The sequence below is a fragment of the Panthera onca genome, chromosome E2 (assembly GCF_046562875.1).
Source record: "Panthera onca isolate mPanOnc1 chromosome E2, mPanOnc1 haplotype 2, whole genome shotgun sequence".
In the NCBI taxonomy this organism is placed as follows: domain Eukaryota; kingdom Metazoa; phylum Chordata; class Mammalia; order Carnivora; family Felidae; genus Panthera; species Panthera onca.
In genome coordinates, this window is record NC_138353.1 from 56,849,553 (window position 1) to 56,876,662 (window position 27,110).

General features: G+C 53.6%; 1 protein-coding gene across 2 annotated transcripts in view; it reads right to left on the reverse strand.

The window, feature by feature from the left end:
• The window catches only part of MBTPS1 (membrane bound transcription factor peptidase, site 1), a 53,342-nt gene that overhangs the window by 14,613 nt on the left and 11,619 nt on the right, over positions 1 to 27,110 (reverse strand). For both annotated transcript variants that reach the window (XM_081791569.1, XM_078439093.2), the window contains exons 2-14: positions 26,164 to 26,651; positions 25,196 to 25,453; positions 21,486 to 21,677; positions 20,113 to 20,223; positions 19,607 to 19,716; positions 18,215 to 18,331; positions 17,705 to 17,772; positions 15,176 to 15,278; positions 13,499 to 13,650; positions 10,435 to 10,596; positions 6,279 to 6,423; positions 1,485 to 1,673; positions 813 to 985 (exon numbers count right to left, since the gene is read on the reverse strand). In XM_081791569.1, coding sequence (XP_081647695.1) covers positions 813 to 985; positions 1,485 to 1,673; positions 6,279 to 6,423; positions 10,435 to 10,596; positions 13,499 to 13,650; positions 15,176 to 15,278; positions 17,705 to 17,772; positions 18,215 to 18,331; positions 19,607 to 19,716; positions 20,113 to 20,223; positions 21,486 to 21,677; positions 25,196 to 25,453; positions 26,164 to 26,332 — 1,949 coding nt within the window. In that variant the 5' untranslated portion in view covers positions 26,333 to 26,651. The remainder of the gene's footprint in view (positions 1 to 812; positions 986 to 1,484; positions 1,674 to 6,278; positions 6,424 to 10,434; positions 10,597 to 13,498; positions 13,651 to 15,175; positions 15,279 to 17,704; positions 17,773 to 18,214; positions 18,332 to 19,606; positions 19,717 to 20,112; positions 20,224 to 21,485; positions 21,678 to 25,195; positions 25,454 to 26,163; positions 26,652 to 27,110) is intronic.

Consider the following 27,110-nt stretch of genomic DNA (forward strand, 5'->3'; position numbering starts at 1 on the left):
CTGCCCGGCCCCCGGCCCCGGCCCCTCAGAGCCAGCTCCTGCGCAGGGCTGAGCCTGTGTGCCTCCCCAGGACGCCTTCCCTCGACCTACGAACTTCTCACCACTTCTGTCCCCCTGCCTCTAGTAAGAAACGTCTTCAGAGGGCACACCGCACCTGTAAGCGGCCGGCTCCAAGCTTTCGGGGCTCCTTCCTCCCCCCACAGACCCCGGTACTCCCACGAGGGCCGCAGTGAGCTTGGCATACAGGCCCGGAGGCAGCCAAGCCGGATGCCCCGGGGGGCAGGCCAGGGGGGCAGGCCAGGGGGGCAGGCCAGGAGGACAGGCTGGGGGGCTGCACGGGGCAGGGTCTGGAGGGCAGAGGACAGACCAGGGGGTCTGGCACGTGAGGAAGTCTGGGTAGGCAGCCACGCAGAGTTTTAGGCCGACTGTGCCCCAATTTCTGCTTGTCAGGATTACCAGGGCTGCTGCGTGGAGAATGGACTCAGGGCACAGTGAGACTGGCCAGGAGGCTGGGACGCCGTGCGGGCAATGACGATGGCCTGCGCGGGGGTGACGGGTGGGGAGCAGGGTGGGTGGCAGCGGCCCCTAGGGCAGGATCCAGGAGGCACTGTGGAGGCAGGGCGGACAGGATCTGCTGACAGATCCAGCAGAAGCAGGGGAAGACGGCAATGGAGGGCGAGCTCGGGGTTCCAGTGCCCAGGACAGGAGTCCGGAAGGAGGAGCACGGAGCGCCCTGAGCGCGTCTGGGGGGCGCGGAGGTCGGGCCCCCCGAGGGGGCGGCGACCCTCGGTCCTGCCGTGGCGGCCGCTTACCAGTCCAGAGGGTCATTCTTCATCCGAAGGTTGTCCCTGGGGAAATAGCCGGGCGGGTAGCGGAGGTTGTGGTACTGGTCCCAGAGAACCCTCTTGCTCCGGGCGGGAGCAGGAATGATCTTCACCTTGATCGGGAGCTTCACGGTTGACGTCTGCTCTGCACCACTTTTTGACTGAACGAAATTTACAAAAATCTGAACGGCCCCTTGGGCTCAGAAGAAATCTTCGGGCTCTGGGGCTTAAAAAACCACTGTCTACCAATTTCACGCAAATACCTCGAACACGAGAATTCCTACTGACGACGGTAGAAAGAACCGTAAAACTCGTCCCGTTAAAATTCTTCGTCTAAGAGTTTATGACGTAAAATTTAAGCACCCTGTTCCTAAAAACTCCTAGACTACACGGCCCCTCCTGGAGAAGGCACATTTCTGCAACCACTGTGGACCCGAAACGTGGCCCAGAACGGTGGAATCTCCCGTCGCCCGGCAACAGAACGGGAGGCAGCGTCGCCCGCTGCCAAGTAGGTTTTATCGGCGGCTCTACAGGCCCGGGAAGCACGGGTCACGGCCTGGTAGCCCAACACGTCCGCCAACCAGGCTTCCCCACCCCGAGACCCCGGCAGGAGATGGTGCAGGGGTCGGGAGAACGGGCCCCTCCCTGGCCCACACTTACTTCCACCTCCGCCGGGGAAGCGACGGTGACCATGACGTGCCCCTGCGCGATGCCTTCCCACGAGGCCGCTTTCTTGGTGACAGAGATGGAAACGGCCAGGTAGCCCGACCAAGGCCATAACACCGAGGAGTAAGAGAAAGCCACTTCGATGTTGTCCCCGTTCTGTGGTAAGTAGGGCTGCCAGTCAGGCTGGAGGACAAAGGCAAAGGCTGACGTGAAACGCTCACCTCCTGAGTCACCTGCGTTAATATTTCATTACGTAGTGCAAAGTCGAGTTTATCCTCAGACCCTAGGCAAGCTATAACCAAAGCAGACTACAGGACGTCTGGCACGTCATCCACTAGAAAAGTCTAGAAACCACTATCTGGGGCAGCCTCCAATTTTATTTTTTGTACTTTTGTATTCTTCAAAACGTTTATTTACTTTGAGAGAGAGGGCAGCCTCCAGTTTTAAAGAGAATTCTTTCCCCAACCTTAAAAACGGAGGACACACGCTTTGGCAGAGAACTTCCATCTGATAAAGAACGTCAATAAATGAAAACCGTCCAATTTGAGAACAGACTCCGATTCGGTATATGCTTCAAGAATCACATTAAACGTTAACTTAAAGGAATAAAATAATACAACGGCACGGACTAACTGTCCAGACTCAGACTGCAAAGCTACTGGCTGGGCAGGGAGAGGTCTCTGCGGGACGCCCAGAGGAAGAGGGGGCTCGGCCCCTTCAGTCCCCCCAGACCTTGAGGAAGGAGGCACGAGAGGAGACGTCTGGAAGAAACACAGATTTCCTCTTAGGAAACGAACCCGTATTTCAAACCAACCTAAGTTACTCCTTTCCCTCGCAAGCCGGAGAGCAATATTGTCCCCAAGTGAGTCAGCATATTTACAACAAACAAACAAACAAATGTGAAAAAGAGAAATATTTGCAGGATACAGCATCACAAACAAGGAAGAAAGAAAGGGATCTGTGATAAACACTCTTGGAACCACTGGCGACCAACAGAAAAGTTAATTTTTAGCCATCTCTTAGGCCATATCTCAAATTAACTCAATGGTGATGAGAGGACTAAGTATTTTACAAGCATAAAAGGAACGTTAGAAGATAAAATCGAGATTTTATCGAATCTTGGAAAATGAAGTGTCTAATTTTTGAAACAATAAAAATCACAAAAGATGAAAACTCAACCATATCAAAGTGTGGAACTTGTACAAAACCAAAAATAAGTAAGTAAATAATACTACAATTTGTACTAAAAAAAAGACGGGGGGGGGGGGGCGCCTGGGTGGCTCAGTCGGTTAAGCGTCCAACTCCAGCTCAGGTCATGATCTCACGGTCCATGAGTTCGAGCCCTGTGTTGGGCTCTGTGCCGTCAGTTCAGAGGCTGAAGTCTGTTTCGGATTCTGTGTCTCCCTCTCTCTCTGCCCCTCCCCCCCATGCTCTGTCTCTATCAAAAAATGAATAAACGTTAAAAAAAAAACTTTAAGAAATCTAAGAAAAAAAAAAAAAGACAGTAATCTGGGAGAAACTGTTGCATAAAACACATCCATGGCTAATTTCTCTAGGACAGAAAGACATTGTTCACACTGCCTGAGAAAACCTAAATTCCAGCAGAAAAAACCGGCCGCAGGAATGAGGAGTCAACTCACACAAGAGGTGATACAGGTAGCGGGCAAACCTGGAGAGAGTGAACTCCCAGATAACTGAAATGCACGTTCAGCAAGATACCCATTTGATCCTCTCTAGTTTTGTTTTTTTTTAATGCTTTTTATTACATTTACTTTTTAGACAGTGCAAGCGAGAGAACAGGGGAGGAGCAGAGAAAGAGGGAGACACAGAATCCGAAGCAGGCTCCAAGCACAGAGCCCGACACAGGGCTCGAACCCACGAACAGTGAGATCTGAGGTGAGCTGAGCTGAAGTCGGACACTTAACCGACTGAGCCACCCAGGCGCCCCTCATCCTTAGTTTTTAAGTTAAAAAAATGAACGATCTAGAAACAAACCAAAAACGTCCAATGGATGACTAAGCAAACGTGGTCCATCCACGCGGGGGAGCATCATCCAGCTTTACAAAGGACGGAAGCACTGCTATGCGCCACCAGGGGACAAACTGTAAAGACACCACGGGCTGCGTGAAAGGCCAGACGCCCGGGCCCCCGTGTATATGGACTGTCCTCCACCGCTAAATGCGGAGAGACAGGAAGCGTGTTGGGAGGTGGCTGGGGCTGGGAGGAGGGAGAGTGGGGAATGACTGCTAACAAGGGTTTCCTTTTGGGGTGATGAGAATGTTCTGGAATTATAGAACAGCGATGGCTGCAATTACTACTTGCAAATATACTGGAAACTAACTGAATCACTGGACTTAAAAGAGTGCATCTTGTCGTATGTGAATTCTATCTCGATTTTTAAAAACCTCATGGAATTAAAAAGAAAAAAAGGGCTGCACCACCCCGTGCGGGCAGTGGAGCCGGCGCCCTCTGGAGGCCGCTGGCAGCACTGCCCGCAGCAGTCTTAGCAGACGTTAACTCTGGAAAGAATTCGCAGCATGTACCAACCGAGGGCTACGATCACATCCAAACCCTCTGACTCGAATTCCAATCCAGGTAGTTTACGTTAAGAAAACAATTCAGAAGAAAAGGAAACCACAGAAGCAGAGATATTCGGTGGAATGTTTATAGCTGGAACCCCTTAACTGTCTGAGCAGGGGGAACCCGTAAGCAAATTACGGACGGATGCAGGCCACTTACAGCACAGCCATGGGGCTAACGCGACACTAACCGGCCACAGTTGCTGCCTCTGCGCTTGCGGACAAATTTAACATCAAGAACTCATACTGTGGGGGTACTTGGGGGGTTCAGTCAGTTAAGCGTCAACTTTTGATTTCAGCTCAAGTCAGGATCTCACGGTTCGAGGGTTCGAGCCCCATGTTTGGCTCTGTGCTGACAGTGCAGAGCCTGTTTGGGATTCTCTCTCTGTCCCGTCCCCCCCCCCCCCCGCTGGCACTCTTTTTCTCTCTCAAAATAAATAAATAAACAAACAAAAAAAGAATTCATATTGAGTGAGGCACTTCAGTGGCTCAGTCAGTTGAGTGTCTGACTCTTGGTTTCGGCTGTGATCGTGACCTGAGGTTCCTCTGGTCACGGGATCGAGCCCCGCATCAGGCTTTGCGCTAAGTGTGGAGTCTGCTTGGGATTCTCTCTCCCTCTGCCGCTCTCCCCAACTCTCTCTCTCTCTCAAATAAATAAATAATAAAGAATTCATACTGTGAAGAAGGATGATAAGGAAATGGTTGGTAGGTTTCTGAGACTTGACGACTTGGTTTCTTAAGTTTTTTTTTTAAGTTTATTTGTTCATTTTGAGAGAAACAGAGAGTGAGCAGGGGAAGGGCAGAGAGAGAGAGAGACAGAGAGACAGAGAGAGAGAGAGAGACAGAGAGAGACAGAGAGAGACAGAGAGACAGAGAATCCTAAGCAGGCTCTGCACTGTCAGCATGTAACCCCATGTGGGGCTTGAACTCCTGAGTCCATGAGATCATGACCAGAGCCGAAATCAAGAGTCAGGCGCTTTACCGACTAAGCCACCCAGGCACCGCTCATAACTTTTTTTTTTATTGTTTATTTATTTTTGAGAAAGAGAGAGAGAGAGAGAGAGACAGAGCATGAGCGGGGCAGGGGGAGAGAGAGAGGAGGACAGAGAATCTGAAGCAGGCTCCAGGCTCCGAGCTGTCAGCACAGAGCCTGATGTGGGGCTCGAACTCACGAACAGCGAGATCCTGACCCGAGCCTAGGTCAGACGCTTAACCAAATGAGCCACCCAGGTGCCCCTGACGACTCTGTACCAAATCACATGGCAAGAAAGGCTTACTAAATTAGATCAGAATCTGCTCAATGGAAATACTGGAACAATGCTGACGACAAGGACCTGAGTACGAATGGATTTCCCTGACTTGTGCTAGACTGTTTTGTCTTATAACGACAACTAAACCAATTTCGTTCAACCTTTAACGTTCAGATTATATAAAGCTGCATTGTAAATGCCCACTTCTGTAAGCTAATCATGATTATCTTGAAAAAGAAGAACAGATTGCTCCCTGAAGGCTAAAATAAAAGCGTTTTCAGTTAAAAAGGTAGTTAAGTAAATTATGACTGAATAATTCTATGTAATACTACACAGCTGTTAGCCAGGTACCTTGAGGCTGTGCATAAGTTACATTTAACAATGTTTACAATATAATGAGAGCTGAAAAAAAGGGGGGGGCTTAAGTTCTATCTGCAGCACAGAGAACTAAAACACGTCCTTCAGGTAAGGGCTGGAAAAGAATGTTTTACAAACAGTGGCTATGCGCGTGTGCTAGGACTGGGAGTGATTTTTGTGTTCTCCTTTCCTGTCCTTTACTGTTATGATAATGTTTATGCAACAAGTATGACACATCATAGGAACAAAATTCAAGAAAGGAACACACCTTTTCAACTCGGGGGCCCACTCATGCTCACTCAAGAATACGGTAATTACGGGGGGCCGCTAATTACGGGTGAGAAATTATAATGAAGAATCAAGTGCAGTTAGTCTATTCAGGAGCCAAATTCAAGAGGCCAAAGTCACAAGGTAGCAGACTGCTTCCATTACCTTATCCCGAGCTTATCTGTAAAGGACTCAGGAGAAAACAAACCACTGCGCCCAATACCCTGGCAGCCTGGATGGGCACAGAGAACCTGTCCTCTAACATCAGGAGAAAGGGACAAGGCACAAAGGCTGGGCCATGTCAAAGTTTACCACAAGCGAGAGAGCAGCGTCACCTTGTCTACAATTCTTCCCGTGACGCCCATGCCGTTGAGGATGGTGACGTTGACGATCGTCGGCATCCCTCCATAGTAGATGGGCTGGGAGCAGTACGGCCACATGTAGGGACACTCAGTCAGATCTATGTAGCTGGGGCTCAGACTGAAACAAAGAACACAGCGTCAGAGCAGGGCGCGTCACCAAAGGGCCGAGGAAGCGCTACAGCCGCGGGGGCGCGTCGGCACGGGCACCCGAGGGCTGCGTGCAGCAGGGCCGGGCCGGCCCCAGGGAACTGGCTCTGCAACGCTCCCTGGGCCAAGAGGCCACCGGGCTGGGCTGCCCACACTGCTCGTGCGCAGCCGGATGAGCGGGGAACACCTCTTTCCTTCCACCCTTCTAGAACTCTAGAGGCCGTGGCCGGCCAGACAATGAGTACGTGACCAGCCGGTGAACACCTTGGACCCGGGGTCTCAAGTGACGGCCTCGCAAATCACTGGGGCAAAGACGGACTTTTTAACAAACAGAGCTCACAAACGGGTGGCCACGTGGCAAAAGATAGTTAGATCCGTATTTCACACCACGCACAAGGATAAACTGCACACGCACACGAGAGTCTCCAGCACACAAAGGAAAGCAAACACACAGGAGGAGAAGGCGTGGGTGGCATCCTCGTACGTTAGTGCAGGGAGAAGCTTTCTGTGGCTCCAATAACAAGAGCCCGACCGACGTGGCGACTGGAAAAACACACCGAACAGCAACAAACACTGCACACAAGTAGAAAGGCAACGACACACGGAGAGGAAGACCGCAGTCCAGCACCGACGAAGAGGTGGTAACTCTAGTTGTAAAGAACTCTTAGAAACGGAGGGAAAAAAGCCCCAGAGAAAAACGGGAAAAAGAAATGAGCAGACAGCTGACAAGAAAGGTGTGAATGTGGCTCCTGACCATGAACGCAGCATCCCCCTCACTCAGAACGGGAGGTACACACGTGAAAGCGGCCGTGAGCCCCTGTGCGCCCCCCGACTGGCCGGAAGGAGAGCGCGACAGGACATCCTGTGGCTGGGCTCTGGGTCACGTATGCGCGCTCCCGTGGGGCTGGGGCACAACCCTCCTACTCCCGGGGAGCAGGACAGGACCTCACAAAGCCACCCACGCTTTCAACTGGGACCCAGCGATCCCACCTCCAGGAACTTTCCTTAAGACACACCTCCAACGAAACTAATCACACCGGCACAATGCCGTTCATCGCAACAGCTTATGATTACAAAATAGCCGAAGTAACGTAAATACCCACATAAGCACACGTACCATCTGGGCTCCGCAGCTGTAAAAGGAGGAAAGATGGGCTGACACGGACTGATTTCCAAGTACTGTGAAGTGAGAACAGCAAAGTGCAAAAAAAAAAACAAAAAACAAAAAAACAAAAAAAAGCACTTGCAGTGACGCTCTTATTAACGTAAGAAAAGGGATGTAGGAACATAAATGTGTATCTGCTCGTTTGTGCAAAACGAAATACAAGAGGGACAAACCCCAAACTAACGAGACTGTCACCCACAGTCAGGGTGGAGAGACTGGGGGGTGGGAGCAGGGACAGAAGGGGTAGGTGGGGCCCTTCGTGCACACCTCTGACGGCAGAGCCAGGGTGAGGTCTCGCGTCCTGACACACAACTCGCTGAAATCAACCACGAGGGGCGGGGGGGGGGGGGGGGGGGGGGGGCGGGGGGGTTCCCACAAAGAAACACAAACTAATGAACTCAACTGTATTAAAACTGAACAGCAAAGCGCCACTGACGGGCGGAAGGAAGGATCCCAAGGAACCCTGGGGCACAGCAGGACCATAAGCTGGGAAGCCACAGGGGAGGACTAGACACAAGTCCTGCGCTCGAGTCAGGACATCTGTCTTTCGCACAGGGAGGGGGCAGCAATTCTCAAACTAGCCGGGATGGATTCCGAGGACTGGGCAAATAGGTAAACTTCCTGTGGGTGACGTGGCGGAGAAAGCCATTCCACGTAAGGGGAGGGAAGCCTGGGACGAGAATCATGGACAGACGCAGACGGCGTGCGGACGGCCGTGCGCCGAAAGGGCCTAGGAGCCACCACGGCCACGGGGGCCGGGAACGCACCGCTGCCGGGCCCTGCTTCCGAGCGCGCCCTCCCATCAAAGGGCCAGGGCCGCGTGGAGCGAGAACGAACACCAAGCCTTGGGGCTGGAAGCGTGTGACCATCCCGTGCTGCCAAAAAGTGACAAAGCGCTCAAACGAGGGAGACACGCTGCAAAGGCACAGCAGCCGGCTACAAGGAGCCTCCGGGAGCCAAATCCGGGACATCTGAGCAGCAAGATCAACAATGACTAACACACCATAATCCAGAGAGTAAACTAAATATCCAAGGGCCCACACGGATATAAATAACTGAGTAAGTAAGTAAAGGAGAGAAAAGGGACAGCTTTTCTTCAGAGGAGAATTCCGACAGACAAACATGGAAGGAATGAGAAAAACAGAAAATCACCACGAGGCGGTCTCTACAGCAAGACCGCTACAGGCGAGAACCAGCCACGGATGCGAGAACGCGTGAGTCGAAGGACGTTAGGAACGAGATCATCTCCAAGCGTGTCCGCACGAGACACTCAGCAGTCACAGAGGAACAGGCGGTGACCCAGCAGAGAAGCCTGGCAGGGGCCACCAACGGGGCCACCAGCCCTCGCTGCTCACGTGCCGCAGGAGCACGGCTGACGGACCCTCGGCCGCTCCCCGCCAGGGCTGAACACAGGGGCACTGGAGGGGGCGCGTCCCGTGGGGCACAGGCTCCTCCACCGGGCCGCTCCGCTTCAAGAGCTCCCGGCCGGCAGAAACACGCTCACACCTGTGCTGCGCAGCGCTCGGACTCTTCCTGTCCCCTCCCCGCAGCCGATCTCCTGGACCTCACCCCCCGCCCCAACCCTGGCGACCGCCTCCATCCCATGATGCCAACGGACACCACCGGCGATGACAGGAACGGGGAACCGAGGAAGCATCCCCACGGGAGACCGGGGAGACGGGCCCGCCAAACGCACCGCGGGACAGTGGCCGATCCTGCACCCGGAACAGGACCGCGGTGCATAGTGGGGGAAACGTGAGCACAGTCTGGAGATCAGTGCACGGTCTCAGGGCAACATTCACCTCCAGGCTTTGAGGCCTGCTCCACGTCACGTAAGATGGGAGTCCTCGCGCACTATTTGTGAAACCGTGCTGTGCATCTAACCGCTTCCAATGAAGATTTCAAAATTAAAAGCAAAAAACAACTCTGACCAAAAACACATAACCTCAAACTAATCGTGAGAAAGCATCAGACTAACTTCCATCGAGAGGCAGGCTGCCTACAAAGGAGTAACCAGCGCTCCCCAAGGCGTCAGAGTCACGAGGGACAGCAAAGGACAGAGAGCCGAGGCTGGAGGAGGCCGGGCAGGCCGGGCAACGAGCACAGGCCCGGACGCCGGCCGAACGGACATGGAGCACCGGGGCCCGGTCGCCTGGGGGCCAAGTCCGTGGGTCCCTCACAGCACAGGGCTCTTCGCTGGCTTTAACGGGCAAAGTACCGTCAGCGAAGGTGCTGGCGTTGAGGGGGCCAGGTAAAGGGTATGTGGCAAACGCTTTACCAGTTTCACAAATTTCTGCAAACCTAAGATTATTTCAAAAGAACGCTTTAGAAGTAAAAAGAAGAGGGCGCCTGGGTGGCTCAGTCGGTTAAGCATCTGACTTCGGCTCAGGTCATGATCTCGCGATTTGTGGGTTCTAGCCCCGAGCTGGGCTCCACGCTGACAGCTCGGAGACCGGAGCCTGCTTCACATTCTGTCTCCCTCTCTCTCTCTGCCCTTCCCCCACTCGTGCTCTCTCTTAAAAATAAAATAAACGTTAAAAAATATAAAAAAATAAAACAAAAAGAAGTTGGCAAATCAGTACTTTAAACCACCTGCGTTATCAGTAACAGAACATGAGGACGTGGAAGGCGGTCCAAGCGCGGCCGGGCAGCCCCCTTGCAGAAGCAGCAGTGTGAAGCCCCGCCCCCCCCCCCAAGGGTCCCATGTCATGTGACCAGTGATCGGTTCCCGGTCTGAGGCTGATATCCTGTGCAGAGGGAGAAGCACCCGCAGAGCCCAGGGAAGAGGAAAGGCCTAACTAAAGGAGGCACACCGACCTTGCCTGCGGTTTGTAGCTGTTGAGAATCTGATAGGCTCTGAGCAGATCCAGCTTGCCATGGCCTTGCTCGAACATGTTGACACCTGGAAGCCTCCGGGCGGACGCGATGAGGGCCTGCTTCATGCTGGCCGGGTTCACGAGCTCTCGCTTCTGGACTGTGCTGGAGGGAAGATCACGTGTTTGCTCACGCTCGCTCAGGAGGAGGAGGGACACGGGACTACCCCTAATGTGTGTTCATGCAAACACGTGGCCTCGGATCTTGTGCTGCCTACAATGGGAGCTTCTGTGGGAAAGCTCCGGCAGGATGACATGGAGAACATGTGCTCATTTCTGCACCTGTCTCAGGACTGACTACTTCTTAGCCTCCCACACGGCTTTATCCTAAATTTATCAGGGACACGTATGTTCCCCATGACTCAACTGAACAGACCTCAGAGGGTGTCGTTACAGGAGGCAAGAACAGGTAAGAGTTACCGGCTCCCCCGGGGAAGGGAGGCCTGCTGGTAAAAGGAAGGAGACAAGCTGGGGCATCCCCTGGTGGCGGAAGGAAAGGAAAACAGACGGGTCCCCGAGAGCAGTCTGCAGGACGCGGCTGGGGTCCAGCGCCTGAGGAGGCCAACGGCCTCGGCCCACCTTTGTTGTTCCGGAGGCCTGTGTGCGAGACACGACAGGTGGACGAGGCCCGACAAAACCTGCCACACCTGAGGCCGGCCTGAGCCCTGCGTCATCAGAACGCACCTGGACAAAAGAACGCACGGCTCTACCTGGCCAGGAACTTAGTAACACACGGGCATCAACGATCAGTACATTAACACGCTCATTTTTGTATGTCTGTGTATCATACGTGCAAGTAAATTTTAACTCCCAAGCACAAAGGAAAACAGACTTTCCTCAGTTTGTGAATCTCTTTCTATGATGGTGGCTGGTCTTGGAAGTGTGGGCAGAATTTCTGATAGCCCTGGATGGAAAATCTGAGGTGAGCAGAGAAAGAGGAGGTGAGATGGGATGGACTCTTTTTCTTTTTCAGGTTTATTTATTTCTGAGACAGAGCGCAAGCAGGAGAGGGGCAGAGAGAGGGAGACACAGAGTCTGAAGCAGGCTCCGGGCTCTGAGCTGTCAGCCCAGAGCCTGACGCAGGGCTCGAACCCACGAACCATGAGATGGTGACCTGAGCCGAAGTCGGACGCTTAACCGACCGAGCCCCCCAGGTGCCCAGGGTGGACTCTCAATGACAGAACAAAGGGCTGCTAGAAGTTCAGGAGCCGTCACAAGCCCCCACCCCAGCGTGAACAGGCCAGACCAACAGCCAGGTCCCGCTTCCTCAGGAGCGCCGCGCGGCTGGAGGCGAGCTGACGTGCCCCAGGCGCGTTTCTGAGCTCCCACAGGTGGCACTTCTATCTGCCGCAGGGGCAGAAGGAAAGCAAAAGGCGTCCCTGACGCTGGAAGCAGCTGTCTTTAGAGAAGCTGCTAGAAACGGAAGCCTCGTCCCTCACCTCCGCGCCTGCCTCACGGGGAGGGGTGTGCCGGGGTCAGCAGTGCGGCCGAGACCTCAGCCCCGGCCGCAGTCACAGCTGGCGGGGACGGAGCCAGGGCCTCTGCTCCCATAAGCACCAGGGTGGCCAGGAGGAGCCCTAGAGACACGCTCCCCTCCGCTGAGCGTGCAAGCCCGAGCGCACCTGGTACCCACACTCCACCCGCCTTCCCCTCCTCCTTTCTGCGTGCAACAAGGGTGAAGGAAACAGCTGGGACAAAAGAGGGTTTCTGGCACGCGTGTGGTTATTCCCCAGAGACCACTCTGGCCAGGGTCAGCGTTTCCAGGAATCTGGCCCTGACCCCTAAGGAGAGGATGGGAAAAGGAGGACGGAGTTGGAAATCTACCTTTATCAAAGATGACCAATTAAAACACAAAAAATCCCAGGCATTAGAAGCTAAACTCGACGGTAACTTTTTAAAGAGGATTTTAAACATAAAAACGTTTACTACCGTTTCCTTGTTTTACTTTAATTTTAAACACAGAATATAGTAACTTTCAAATATACAGTTTCCCATTACCACAATACAATAGCTCAGCTAAAGTCTCATCTAAGTAGAGAGTGACCTGAAGGGAAAATACAAAATATATTCTAGCTCCAAAGACATCTCTTTGTAGCTTTGAGAACAAGGAACACAGCCCACCTAAGTCAAAGCACGTGAGTGTCAATTCTGGTCAACAGTCTTTAAGAAAGTCTTCCAATTTCAATATGTGCAAAATCAAGGAACAAACACTAGGCTCTAATCCAGCGATGAGGGATTCAATGAGACAGAGAATAAATAAATTACATAAACTGTCAGTCCCACCGCCTGATGAGCCAGCTCCTTAGCTAACAGAGGACGTTAAAAAGTGATCCTCAAGGAAATGAGGAATATGGCAGGAAAGTATCTGTTTGTTCCCTGCCTGACATACACTCGTTTCGATATAACAACTACAACTGTGGCACAAATTCAGTCTGTTACAAACAAAATAAAAGGAAGCCCAGGGTACATGGGGAATCCCAGATCTTCCTCCATAGTGCTGTGAACCTAAAACCACTCTTAGAACATAAGTCTTTAACAAAACAAACCAGAACAGGGGCGCCTGGGTAGCTTAGTCGGTTAAGCATCCAGCTCTTGATTTCAGCTCAGGTCATGATCTCAAGTCTTCACGGGTTCGAGCCCCGCATCAGGCTCTGAGCACTGACTGCGTGGAGCCCGCGTGGATTCTCCCGCCCTCCCTCCCTTTCTCTGCCCCTCCCCTGATTGCGCTCTCAAAAATAATACACAGAAACGAGCCAGAACAAAAACAGACACGAACACGGTAGCAGGCACTGTGCCCTCACACACCGCCTCGCGATCAGACTTCACAGTACGTTCACACGCCTGTCACCTCTGCCACGAGTCCCCTACAAGGAACAGGGTGGACGTGGGGACAGAGAGGCGCGGCAAGGTTCACGGGGTGCTCCCGACCCTCAAACATAAGCTGGTGACGAGCACGACTCAGCTCGTGGTCTGCCAGTACCACGTTCTCTCCGCTGGGCGCCACTCACCTTACCAATAAGGTGACCGCCCCGGCGACCACCGGAGAGGCCACGCTGGTCCCCGACAGGGCTCGGCAGCCCCCCTTCACACCGGATCCCCTCACTCCAGCACCGTAGGTAACAATATCGGGCTTCACACGGCCGTAGCCTCCTGGGAGTTCCTACAAACGAAAGCAGTTGGGTCTCTACACTGGCACGCGGCTGCACGCGGTTCCGAGGGGACAGAACCAAACCAGAGACAGGACTGATTCACAGGCAGCGCAATCGCGCAACCTTACTAACACGCTGGCTCTGGCCCAGAATTCACTGCGATAGAAAAAAATCAGCCGAAACGACAACGTAGAAAATAATTTTTGGCACGTTTTATAGTAACCGGTACAAAAGGGTCAGGTCATAAAACAAAAGCGATTATTTCAAATTCTGCAAGACTAGAAACTGGAAATTGCTCTATCTCTAAACTAAAAATTAGAGACACATTAAAAAGATCAGGAAATTAAAATCAAAAATTAAAAAAGGAAACTGTTTCTTTACAGGGAATAATACTGAAGACTTCAGTTGGGATTTCAGAGGGGAAGGAAGCACACGTAACTGCAGGAGTAACTCAAGGTTTTAACTGAGTACTCCTGGGGAGCCCGGTTGGCTCAGTGGGTTAAGTGTCCGACTCTTGATTTCGGCTCAGGTCATGATCTCGCGGTTCGTGAGTTCGAGCCCCGTATTGGGCTCTGCGCTGACAGTGCGGAGCCTGCTTGGGATTCTCTCTCTCTCCCGTCTCTCTCTGTCCCTATACCACTTGCTCTCTCTCTCAAAATAGACTTACAAAGTGTTTAAAAAAAAAAAGATTTTAACGGAGTACTCTCTTGAATTTCCTGGAAATGGAGGCAAAACGTGAATTACAATAGGATCTTATGTTGTGTAAGAAAGAAGAACAGCAAGCTGAAGTGAAAAATCTTTCCTGGCACTCCAACATAAATCGACACTGGACCCGTATCCATGTGGGGCACTGAGCAAAGGTGCCTTCAAGGGCAGCTCTGCAGACCCGTCAGGAACAACGCTCACAACGCCACTACAAAATGAGGCCTGGGGAAAGGCCAAAGACGTGGCCCATGATTCACAGCCCCGGGAGAGGCCGGGAGGAGGACCCAAGTGCTGCAGCTAACTTCACATCCAACCCTGTTCCGGGGGGCTGTGTTGGGGGGGGGTAAAGCAGGACGATTCAGAGGCACAGTTAAACCCCAAGTAGCTGAAGTAATTAACCTTCTGGAGTTACTTCTATTTTTCCAGCTAAATATAATGATTTCTAAGGCAGCAGAGCTGATAAGCTGCTCTCACTGGCTTCTCCTGCTTCCTGACACCAGAAAAACCATGCCACCCGGCACGGAGGACTGCTCACCTTTCCCCCAGGTAGGACGGGGGGGTGGGGGGGGTGGTGAATCCGACCAACCTAAAAGTGAGTTACTCAGAGGTCAGTTACAAAGAAGCGGCCACAGAAGCACCACTTGGAACCAGCCCCTGCCTAGCATGTCACCACGAAGCGGCAGACGACGGAGGGGCCAGACCTCTTGTGGGCAGGCACCCACACCTCGGCCTCCTCCCCAGCGGCTTTCTGTGCATGCACCTACGCACACACCCAGGGCGCGAACACAGACGGTTCTGTGTGCCACATCCCACTGGTGAAGATAAGCCTACCCAGGTCGTCATTCCCCTTGAAGAGAAGCGGGCGATGTTATCCTCAAAGTCAATGCCGCCCACTCCAATCACGTCCATTTGGTCAGCAGGGTTATTCAGAGTGCTACAACGAGGCACAAAAACACAAGGGAAGAGAGGTAATTAAAAAAATGTTTTTCTTAAGTTTATTTATTTTTGACAGAGACAGAGCACGAGCATGAGCAGGGAGAGGGGCAGAGAGAGAGGGAGACACAGAATCCGAAGCAGGCTCCAGGCTCTGAGCTGTCAGCACAGAGCCCGACGCGGGGCTCGAACTCACGAACTGTGAGATCATGACCTGGGCCAAAGTCGGACACTTAAACGACTGAGCCCCCCAGGCGCCCCGAGAGGTAATTTCAAATGAGTCATTCAGGTAAGGACCAATACTCCCAGAAATACCCGAGATGGCGTTAGGTTCTCCTGAGGCTCCTCATGGCTGTCCAAAGGCCATGCTCTCTGCCACCCGTGTGCTGGGCCGAGGCCATCATCTCGTACACAGAGCACCTTCTCTCTCTTTCCCTCCGTCTCAACCTATCTACCACCCTGCGGCCCAAGACGCACTTCGCCCTCGTGCTTCTGCGATCAGAGGAACCCTTCCTCTGACCAGCACGAGACTTCTTGCGATCATGACCAGCACCCACTCACACGTTCTCATTTCACTTTCAAACTTTCCCAGGGTGTGCGTCCTGTCCCCACCAGATCCCACACTTCTCTGCCACCTTCAGGAAGTCACGGTTCTCAACTGATCACCTGCACGGTGCTTCCCTTCCTCCCAGGGAACCCGGGAACGACCCCCTAGGCCCTCGTCCTGAGCCCCTCACACACCAGACAAGGTGCAGAGGAAAACCACCTAGTTCTCCTTAATACCTCAAGTGCACAGATCTGCAAAGAAATCAGAGTGAAACAAATCACAGCAACACAACATAAGTCAAGATGAGGCCGAAGTGTTTGAAAACCACAAAGAAAAGCGTGGACGTGATTAGGCAACGACAACCCCCTGCAGGTTCCTGAATAAGAAAACTGCTAGAATCCATCTGACGAGCAGGAACCGACACCGAGGAAGAAGAAGGAAGGTACCGCTCCCGGGGGCTCCGGGTTCACAGTGCCCTCCACTGGAGGCCGTCCTCCCGAGCACGGTGGCCTCGGGCCTCCGTGACGGGCAGCGAGGCTGAGGTCCAGGGACGGGAGGCCCCCACGGCCTGTGCTGTCCCACAGCATGACCCCACATCGCCCCGGTGGGACACAGGCTGGATTCTGGGGGGGTGGGGGGCAGAAATGGGAAAGGCGGCCAAAGGGAAACACGTGAAAACGGGGAAACGAGAAAACCGGAGGCGATGACCCGGTACCGGACGCTCCTGGTGGTGGAGCCGCAGCTCGGGGATGCTGACGCCCGTCACCCTGCGGGTCACACACGGCACAGACGCCCGGCAGCACAGCCGCTCCAGAACCCTGGGCCCCCGCACAAGAAGATGGCATCGCTAACAACTACCGGGCTGGGATCCTGCCACCCACAGGCAGTTTCTGACCTGGACAAACGTCAACCTCATACGGTGCAGCCTGACCCTGCGCCCGGACCCTCTGTGTAAGTCCGTCAGCCCTCACGGCCTGGCACGCGCGCCCAGGGATGTCGCCGCACGACGCGGCGAGTGACGCGGGGCCGCCGCGCGCACGTCCTCCCCCCCCCTACTGGGACTGCGGAGCGGGGGAGGCGGCCTCTGCCTTTCCTCCTCCTCCTCGGTGGTTACCTCACGCCCTCTGCACGGCACCGAACCGCGCACATCCCGGGAACCCGACCAGGAGGAAGACGCGCGTCCCGCTGCAGAAGCGTGTCAGTGCCAGAGACGACTTCCGCACATCACGCGGAATACAAACCGGAGCCGCGGGGGAGAGCCAGCAGCGGTCCCTGAGCAGACACGGGCGTACTGCCTACGACCCGCCGGCCGACGTCTCGCCTCCCACGCCGCTTCAGCTCACCGTGACGACCCGGCACAAGCGGTCCCCTCTGCTCCCCTCCGACCGGCCCCGCGTGTCAACCGTCAGAGGCCGTCGGGTGTGTCACGCCACCCGCACTTTCATCTCCGTCCGCCCTGCTGCGTCTGAACCCCGTCTTTCCTAAGAAGGCACCCGTCCCGTTTACCGCCTCACCCCCGGGCCTCGCACAGAGCGGGCCTCGCTAGACACTGCAGAATCCACTCCTTTCTAGCAGCTTCACTTTTCTGGGTGTTTTGGTTTGGTTTTTTTAAGTAGAACAGAAACTGCAGGCCTCCAAACTGATCACGGCAAAATAAGAAAATAAACAGACAAACAAACAGAAACAAGACGGGCCCGAGCTGACCAGTGAGGCAGTGGGTGGCGGGCACCTGGTTCGTTGCACGGTCTGGCTGGTTGTGAGCGGAACGTTCCCACGATACAGAGCTTCAGACAGACAGACAGACACAGAGACAGACCACAGATCTACAGTTATTTGAGGGGGAAAGGCACCTCCAACTCATCCCTGTGGGGAATACTTACCCGTATAGAGGCCCGTCGTTGCCAATAGCAGAAACCATGATTACGTTGTTAGCCGTTAATTCCCACACCTACGGGACGAGCAAACATTTAATTATGAAAACATACCGCTCTCAATCAACACAGAACTATCCAAAAATACCTACGACTCCTAGAAATAATCCTCGAAAAAGAAGAGTGCCCTCGAACACGTAACACTAGACCCTCGCAGGCATGGATGTTTGCCAACTGGCGTTTTCGTGGTGCTGAGAAAACGGGCCTCATCACGGGCCTCACGATGGACACGGAGGAGCCCGCTCTCCGCGCAGGTGCAGAAAGGCGCTGTTCGGAGCAGAAACCAACACGGCACAACGTGCGGCCTCCAACGCAAGTCCCCGAAGCTCGCGCCACCGCCCATCGTCCTCACGAGGCAACTGCCTCGCGGGTGAGGGGCCACCAGCACAGCAGGGACGAAGCGCTCAGAGCAGAAGCCATCATCAGGCGCACGATCCTTTGTGCGGGGACACGACCCACCTTGTCGACGAAGGGATGGTCCATGAAGTCAGGGCCGCCGATGCTGAGGTTCAGCACATCCACCTTCTTCAGGATGGCGTAGTTGAAGGCGTCCAGGAACCAGGAGGTGTAGGATACCTAGTTCAATGGCCAAATACGACTTTAGGGGCCTCAGGGAGCCTCCAGGTGCCACAAGAGGGTTTTGTTGCTAAGGGCACAGTACAGCCTCTGAAGCAGCGTGACGCGTTAACTTCGATTTCAGAAATAAAAACCAAGAACAAACAGTGCTCCGAAATATAAACTCTGGCACCTGGAAATTCTCAGTCCCTGCAGCTGGACTCGAGGGAAAGCTGCGTCCTGAGGGTGGCTCGTCTCTCCGGGTTGAACGTCCAGCTCCTCAGCTTAACGTACGCCTGCCGGGGTGAACCCCCAAGCCTGTGACTGCCCCTCCTTCAGAGGATTTATCCTAAGACGCTTCCCTTTGAGAGTCTCTACGTAGGTTAACGTATTTGTCTAGGCTCTTTATTCCTCAATAGACTGAAGGGCAAACCTCATAAAAAAGTTATTTCATAAAATTATTTCTCTGATGTTCCATTTCCTGGCAGAGTCAAATGGCTTTCTGTATCACCGTTCAAATGTTTTTATAAAATATGAAATTAAATTTCTAGTACAAAAGGGATTTAAGTATTTAAGAATTTAAGATTTCTGTTTCTTAAAGGCTTTTAAAAACAAAACGTGTTTACATTTGCTTGTACAGGCAAAAAAAAATTCCAGGAAGAGGCGATACATGAAACGGAGAAACTGTCATGGGGGAGACGTGAGGTGTAAGGGAAACCCCCTGCCAGGCGGGGACAGGGTTGGGGGGATTTTCCCCGTGTTGCCTTCAGGTATTTTTGAGCTATTTACCATCTACGCAAAAATAAAATCTGAAAAGTAAGTAAACACGAAGACCCTCCCCCATTCTATAAATATTTAGGAGGCGAGGAAGCGGGGTCGGGAAGCACACCGCCCAGCGTGACACTGGGGCCGTGGTACAGAGCCGGCCCTCGAGCCCGTCACCACACAGCAGGGGTGGCAAACACCAACGTGCCCTTCTTCTCTCGTCTAGGAAGCACAACGTGCCCACGGACGTGGGGGCCCGGGGGCCCAGGAAGGAACGAGACGGGGAGGAACCGCCACGGCCCTCGGAGTGGGGTCTTCAGGGTTCGCGGGAGGCCGACGGAGGCGTGGTGGCAGAAGGGCGAAGCCACACGGAAGGGGCAGTGGCGGGACGGCAGGGCCCGTGGGAGACACGGGAAGGAGCTCGGCATCGAGGCGGCTGCTGCTTCTAAATGAGCGCGTGTCCTCCCGTGTTTTACTTTCTACGTTTCGGTATCGGCTCCTCAGGTTTTGGGAGTCCTCGGAAACACCTACCTGGTTATTGGTAAAGACCCTGAAAATATGAAGTTCTGCATCCGGAGCAAAGCCCTGGCATTCCCGCATGCTGGCTATCACGCCTGCCACAAACGTGCCGTGGCCCAGCCCTGGAGACCGAGAGGGGAACGGTCGTAAAACACAGCTGATCGCGTGCGCCGAGATACAACATCTCGAGCCGCCGATTCAAACGGGCTCTCCTGCCCCGAGCCCCGGACCGACCGAGCCACGCCGCAGCCGCCTCGATTCTGGCCACCCCGCCCCCTCCCAGACGGGCGGGAAGTGCTCCTCCGCCAGACAGCCCTCGCTGCCCACGCTCTACCCCCGCCCCCGACAGCCCGGGAGGGTGAGACGTTTCTGCCCAAAGGCACACGAGCTTGGGTTTGTCTCAGCGACCGCTGCACCGGCTGTGGGATCAGCACACGGAAAACCGTACCCTTAACCCATAAAACCGGGGGCAGGAGCGAGGGACAAAGACCTGGTCACGCCACGGCATCGCCACCCACCGTCGTCCAGTGTTCGCTCGTTGGTCCAGTTGGTTCTCTCCTTCACGTTTTTGAAGTGGGGGTGCTTCTCGCTGAGCCCAGTGTCAAAAACGGCAACCTTCACGTTAGCGCCTGATTCCAAAACACAAGCAAGCGTGATCGTGTTTGGACAAATCACCTTTTTGGATTTTGTCCGTAAAATCTACTCCTCCTGGGGACTCCGAGAGAATGACCTGTCACAGAGGCCCAGAGCCCGCCCTGCGCGAGTCAGGTCAGGCGCTCCAGGGAAACCGGTTGAGCCAAGACGAGGAAAAGGGGATGCTGGGGGGAGGGGGGAGGGGGTTCCTTTGCGGCTAACAAGACTTGAGGTTCTCAGGGCGTGTCTGGGGACACCCTCAACTGTCTGCAGGGCTCCGTCCTCCACAAAGCAGTGGTTTCCCCCAGGTCTCCATGCCCTCACCTCCTCAGAGAGGCCACGGAGAGCGAAGGCCACCACCAGGGCACACACGCTCAGGAGAGGGGACACTACTCCCAGGCCTTCACGGACGCTGCTCGCTAATGACCTCTGACACGGGGGCTGCCAGAGGCGAGCGGGGACGATCGCATTTTAAGGAAAAGCACTATACTGTGCACTTGGCTATACTTCGGACACGGGCCAAAAGCTGTGGGCACGGATGCTGAGACGGATGCTGCCAGATCAAGAAATTCTAGGGACTAAGTAAAAACCATAGGACCTTCGTGGTATTTAACAGCTAAGAGACGTCAGGAAGGCGGGGTCTTTGCGGCGTGAGAGCTGCGTTCACGTATGGGCGTTACGTGGGGCAATCGATCACACGCACATAACCGACACCTACTGCTCACGTCCGAATGACGCACACATTATCTCGGAAACCACCTGGCTTAGGGGGACAGAAAATGCTCTTCTGATTAGAGAGAATCTGTTCTGTGAAGAATTCTCATCCGAAAAGGACAAAACCACGAGGTGACGCTCACTTAATAAAAGGTCAATCCACCAGGCGTGAGCGTCTAACTGTCTAGGACATTCTGCAGGGCGGGAGCTGAGGAAATCAAGGGAGACGTAAGGGTCTCCAAGGCTGGGGGGACACGGGGAAGGACCCCGAGACCGGCATGACAGATGGGGGCTGAAGAAACTTCTGTCTGGGTCAGGGTACGAGCCCCACAGTAGTCAGGAGAGGAGTTTTCTGCCGTGATCCATCAGTGAGGAAAGGCCGCACTGGTCGGGAGTTTTAGTTCCCAGGAGGAGGTCCCCAGTGCCATGCACAGCCCGTACCCCGTGGAGCAGACGGTACAGAAGCGATACAGGAGAGACGCCTGCGCAGCAGAGGGCAGAGGGGGCAGCGGCGGGGGGCAGGCGCGGGGACGGAGGCACCCACCTGTGTAGCCCATCTGCCACAGCACGTCCGCCTGCAGGGTCTGGGCCACCTGGCGCGGGATGGCCCTCAGCAGCCGCCGGCTCGAATGCCTTCCCGTGGCGTGCCAGAACCCGGAGCCCAGGGACAGGCTGGCTCTGCGCAGGGGCCGGGACGACTGCCACTTGCGGCTCCACCGGGTCTCGTTACAGGGCGCTGCGGGGTCGGCGAGAGCCAAGGGGACAGGGGTCAGAAAAGGAGCCGCTCGCCAGCGACCCGGCAGCCAGGAGGGAAGGAGGACGACCGCCCCTGGACGGCCCGGGTGGCGGAAGTGGGGGGGGGGGGGGTCTCTCCCTGCGGCTGCACCGACGGGACGTCAGTCCGCGATCCTTATGCTCCCCCAACAGTCCTCTGCCCGAGATTTTCTAACTGATGGAAGGCACAGCGGGGCCGATAAAATAACGTTTAAAGAAATAAAGTCCATCGCGACTAAAACTGGAAAAATAAGATTTGCCTCATTTTTCCTCAGCAACTGGTTCTCATTGAACCAGAAGGTTTAAAACAAAAAACAAAAAAAAACAAAAAACAAGAAAATGGCCACTGACCACTGACCACTGGTGATGGGTCCCAGCACTGGGCTTCTGGGACAACAACAGACACGTGAGCCCATCAGGCCGGTCTCTGGTCAAACATCAGTAGGACCTTTTCCCAAGCGTATACTGCTCCCGACCCTCAACGTGCCGACCAGAGTGTCCCCAGTGTCCCCTTTCAAACAGCAAAACCAGAAAGGAGTCGGGGGGTTTCTGAGGACGATGAGCTGTGTCGTATCTGGATTTTGCCGGTGGACAGCCGACTGCACACTTACCAACGCCTGCCAACCTGCGCGCTGAAAACCATGAATTTCACTATCTGTAAATACCTTACTTTGTTGAAGATGGAAGAAAAAAGCAAAAGAAACACCATGAAAGCCATCCTTACCTTTCAGGACCCCGGTACCATGAAGAAAAATTGCATCTCGAATCAGTTTTCAGAAGAGCACATCCACACTACCGCTGAACTTTTTGTGTTTTTTTTAACGTTTATTTAAGAGAGAGAGAGAACGTGGCGGGGGGGGGGGGGGGGGGGGGGGCGGGAGGGGAGGAGCAGAGAGAAAGGGAGAGAGAGAATCCCAAGCAAGCTCTGCGCTGTCAGCACAGAACGCAACGTGGGACACGAGCCCACGAACTGTGAGATGATGACCTGGGCTGGAATCGAGTTGGGACGCTTAGCCGACAGAATCCACCCAGGCGTCCCTCAAGTTCTGTCTCTATAGCAAACGACTCCCTTCTTACTCCTGTCTCATCAGTCTCCCCCATGAAAGTGCAGGGAGCCAGAAAAACACATAATCCTGTCAATCCCGTTAAGTAATTCTTTGCACAGAGCAACGGAAATTATTCCGCACTCGACGCGCCACGGTGACTCTGCTCTCGGAACCCACAGCGTGGGGCCACGCCGGGGGTGCCGACGGCAGAGCGGTGCCGTCTACCCGACGCAGACCAGACACCCCACCTAGGCAATGAGCTCGGCTCCGGGCCTCCCTGTGGAAGAGCAATTTATTAGGAGAACCGGACAGTACTGGAAGGAAAGCAGTTAAAAGGGTGAGTGCACTTGAACCCTCATCACTGCAGGGACCGCTGACGGATCTGGGGAGGAGAATCTGCCAAGGGCAGCCCCGTGGACTCTCGCAGTATAAGCACTGCCGTGTGGGAAACAGGATAGCTCTGTCTTACAGCCAGGGACAGAGCCAGGGATGGGGTCCAGGGTGGGACACGTTCCAGCCAAAATAAAGCGGAGCCTCTGAACAACAGAGCCAGAGAAATAAGCAGCATTTCGTGTCTATTTACATCCTGCACATGCTGCTAAGCTCTCACACGTGCACGATTTTCCTTCGTTTCCGTGAGAACCCTAGGAGACAGGGGGCCTCTCTTCGGTCTGCTGGACGAGAAGAGTGGAAGCTGAAAGGAAAGGTGCTTCCCGCACGAGGCAGCAGATGACGACAGGACCGGCCCGTGAGGCGCACGGTTCCCGCTCGCGCTGGCAAGCGCCACACCTGACGACCAGGGAGGAGGGCGTACGGAAGGGAACCCGACCCTGAGATTCTATGACCGCTGTGCTGAAATTAGAAATGTCCACGTTTCTTGAAACGTTCTGGAGCCGTCTATACTAAAAAGGTACAACGGGGGCGCCTGGGTGGCTCAGTCGGTTGGGCGCCCGACTTCGGCTCAGGTCACGATCTCGCGGTATGTGAGTTCGAGCCCCGCATCGGGCTCTGTGCGGACTGCTCAGAGCCTGGAGCCTGTTTCGGATTCTGTGTCTCCCTCTCTCTCTGACCCTCCCCCGTTCATGCTGTGTCTCTCTCTGTCTCAAAAATAAATAAATGTTAAAAAAATTTAAAAAAAAAAAAAAAAAAAAAAAAAAAGGTACAACGCACGTATCTGGCTAACTGTACCAGGTTTGTTTTGTTTGTATCTTCCTGAATTGTTTTGAGGTTTTAAAGAGAAAAGGCATTACAAAACATCTGGACCAGTACAAAGAGCTCGAGGAAGCGAGACCCCCGAACTCCGCAGCCGCCCTGAGAGCCGGCTTGTCCCGCTACGTGCGCAGGAGCTTGGCTCCCCCAACGCCTGGTGCTGTTTCTAAACCTCAGCGGCTCTCGGGCCTAGCACCTGACGGACAAAGGGAGAAAAGCAAAATTTTATTTCCTTCCTTCCCGTGAAAGAAATGACAGTAAATGATACCGGAACTCACGATTTGTTACCCTATTTATGACAAATGGGAAAAAAAACTTTTCTTTGGTAATAAGTAAGCTTTGGAAAACACTATGTAATAAATAAGCAATTCAGTATTGAAGAACAAACTCTATCTTGACATGCCCAAGTTACCGACAAAGGGGAAGGAGTAAGCCCTCGAGCTGAAAGGACAATCATCAAACTGCTGCCGTCCTCACACCCGCAGAGCTGAGGGCTCAAAGGAGGGCCAGCTAACCTGGGCAAGGTCAGGAGGTGCTCAGAAAAACAAAATGAAACCCAGAGAAAGGATGTTTTACAAGATTCCTTAAAAACAAACACACAAGGGCGCCTGGGTGGCTCAGCTGGTTAAGCATCTGACTCTCGATGTCGGCTCAGGTCACAGTCTTGCGGTTTGTGAGTTCAAGCTCCGTATCGGGCTCTGCGCTAACGGTGCGGATCCTGCGTGGGATTCTCTCTCCCTCTCTCTACGCCCATCCCTGCCTCTCAAACCAACCAACCAAAAAAAACCCAACTTAAAAAAACCCCACACCGACAGAAGCACATCACAACCCAAGAGGAGAGTCAAAGACACCGTCTCCCACTTCAGGACGGAGGGACGCAGGGCCTCAGGTCTGCAGGCGCCGAGGGGCGCCGGGTGAAAATCCCTTCCAGCAGCAGCAAGGACCACTATCGTCCTCCACTGACAACTGGCAGATTTCTTCCCACGAGAACAGCAGGAAGCCTGTTTTTCGTTTTTTAAATTCCTGGCAAGAAGACATTCACAACTGACGAAACCAGATGAAGGGACTCGGGTATCAAACCATTTCTCCGCTATTCTGCCAGTGTGGAACGGTGCACGGGAAGGTCAGGGGCAGGGTGGTGGGGCGCATCACCTGTGAAAAGGCACGTTCTCTCTCTGAACCCACGTGAGGCAGAAACCGACAGAGACGAGGTCACAATACTCACACTCCGCGTACTTGAGCGAACGAAAGACTTTCCGCTGGGGTGTCACCCGTTTGATGTTGGGATGATCTTCAAGGGTTAGCAGCCCCGCTTTCTGTTTTTCTTTTATCTGAATCACCTCAAAATCACTAGGGTAGTCACTGGATGGGTTGTTTCGAGGAATGATTCTCCAGTTGTCTATTTCACTGCTCTTCAGGGCGCTTGAAATAAAAGAATTTCTAGCTTTGGCTGTGAAGTATCCATTGAAAGCCACAATATATTCTGCAATCAAGGACCACAGATAAAAATGAGAATTTACGGCCATGTATTATAATGGAAGATCGTAGCTAGGCTACCATTTCTCGGGTAAAAGAAAACTTTACAGATCCGAAAATCTACCGTAGGAGCAAGACTGAAAGCCTGGTTTAAATGCCCTGGATGGCAGCTTCCGGAGCCCTGAGTTAAAACGATCTGTACGAATCCCCTGACATCACACAAAATGGGATACCTGTGCTATTTTTCAAAAAGCGAATATTAACCCAAGTTCACACATGTGGCAAAGAGATGCGTGTAAGTTTTTGGAATACAAAAAAGGGATTCAGGGATAAAGGTTCAGTTTTATTTTACTGAAAACAGTAACAAAATTTCAAGTGGATTCTAGCAGACTACTGGTTTGTTCACATCTGGCCTCCCCACACAAGCAGTCAGCACCTCCCAACTCCCCACCCTCAGCAGCTACAATTGGCATCTGTTCCCAAGAACCAGGTTTTAGGGAACTAATTCCGAACGCCAATCTCCTTGCCTCGCAGAAACTACCTATGTTGGGAAAGCAAATTTCAGTAGCGCGAACCTCCAAGCACTGTGAGCTCACCTCATTTAAAATGACCGTGGAAAAGAAGGAAAGGTCTTTTTCGACAAAAGCCAATGTTTGAAATTAAGTTTAAAAAAACGGGGGGGGGGGGGGGGAGGGCGAACATTCAAAACCTCATTACCATATTCCACGACCGTTGAGGAGAATTCCACCTTCAAAGTCAGGTGGGAACAGCCAGGGCACGGGGCCTTTTCAGCAGCCTTCTTCTCCAGTCTGTCACCCAGATGTCTCTTCCCACAGAGCAAAACCACTAGCAGAAGCAGCCAGATGTTGACAAGCTTCATGGTCATAAGTGACTATGGTCATAAAACCTCATATATTCAAATCGCACTTTTTTCTTCCTGGATTATTAGTCAATTTTTGTCTCGGCGAAGAGCCGAAACATCATTGATCGGCCGTTTTACAGTCTTGTCCGACGTAAATAAAAGTTAAATTTCATGGCCTTTTGTGGTTTGGCCTGAAAAGAGGCTTTCATTTCTTTCTTCGTTTCTTCTCCATCTTGGGCCTCAGGCGCCTCTCACTGCGGCCCAGACAAGTGAGTCCTACACGCCATCTGCAGCACAGAACCACGGTCGAGCGGGCGGCGGTCACTCGGGGCGCCCTGGCGGCCTGCAAAACACAGCGAGCCGGGCGGGGGCCAGGGCCCAAAGATGCCCAGTGAGGACGCGAGACAGACGTGCACGGGCGCGCGACACCTTACCGTTTCCTTCTTTAGCTACTGCTCACTTCTTCCCGGGGAAAAGGAGATTGAAGCCGGAGTCAAAGATAAGAAAGGACACGGAGAAGAAGGGGCGTGGCGGGCAAGGCCAGGAACACTGCCCACCCTGGCGGCCAGATGGGAGGAGGGACCCCGCTCCTGCCGCAGACCATCCTCCTCACTCGCGGCCCGTCCTCCCCAGGCTCCTCCCCAACCCCCTACATTTCTCCAACTCTTCAGGCAGGAGCGTGGTCTACAGCCTAACCTTCTACTAAGAACATTTTCTTCTTAGAAGAACATTTCTTCTTCTAAGAACAAAATACAAGTCAAACGCTTACCACTGTCTTTTAAAAAACTATGCTGCAAAGCTA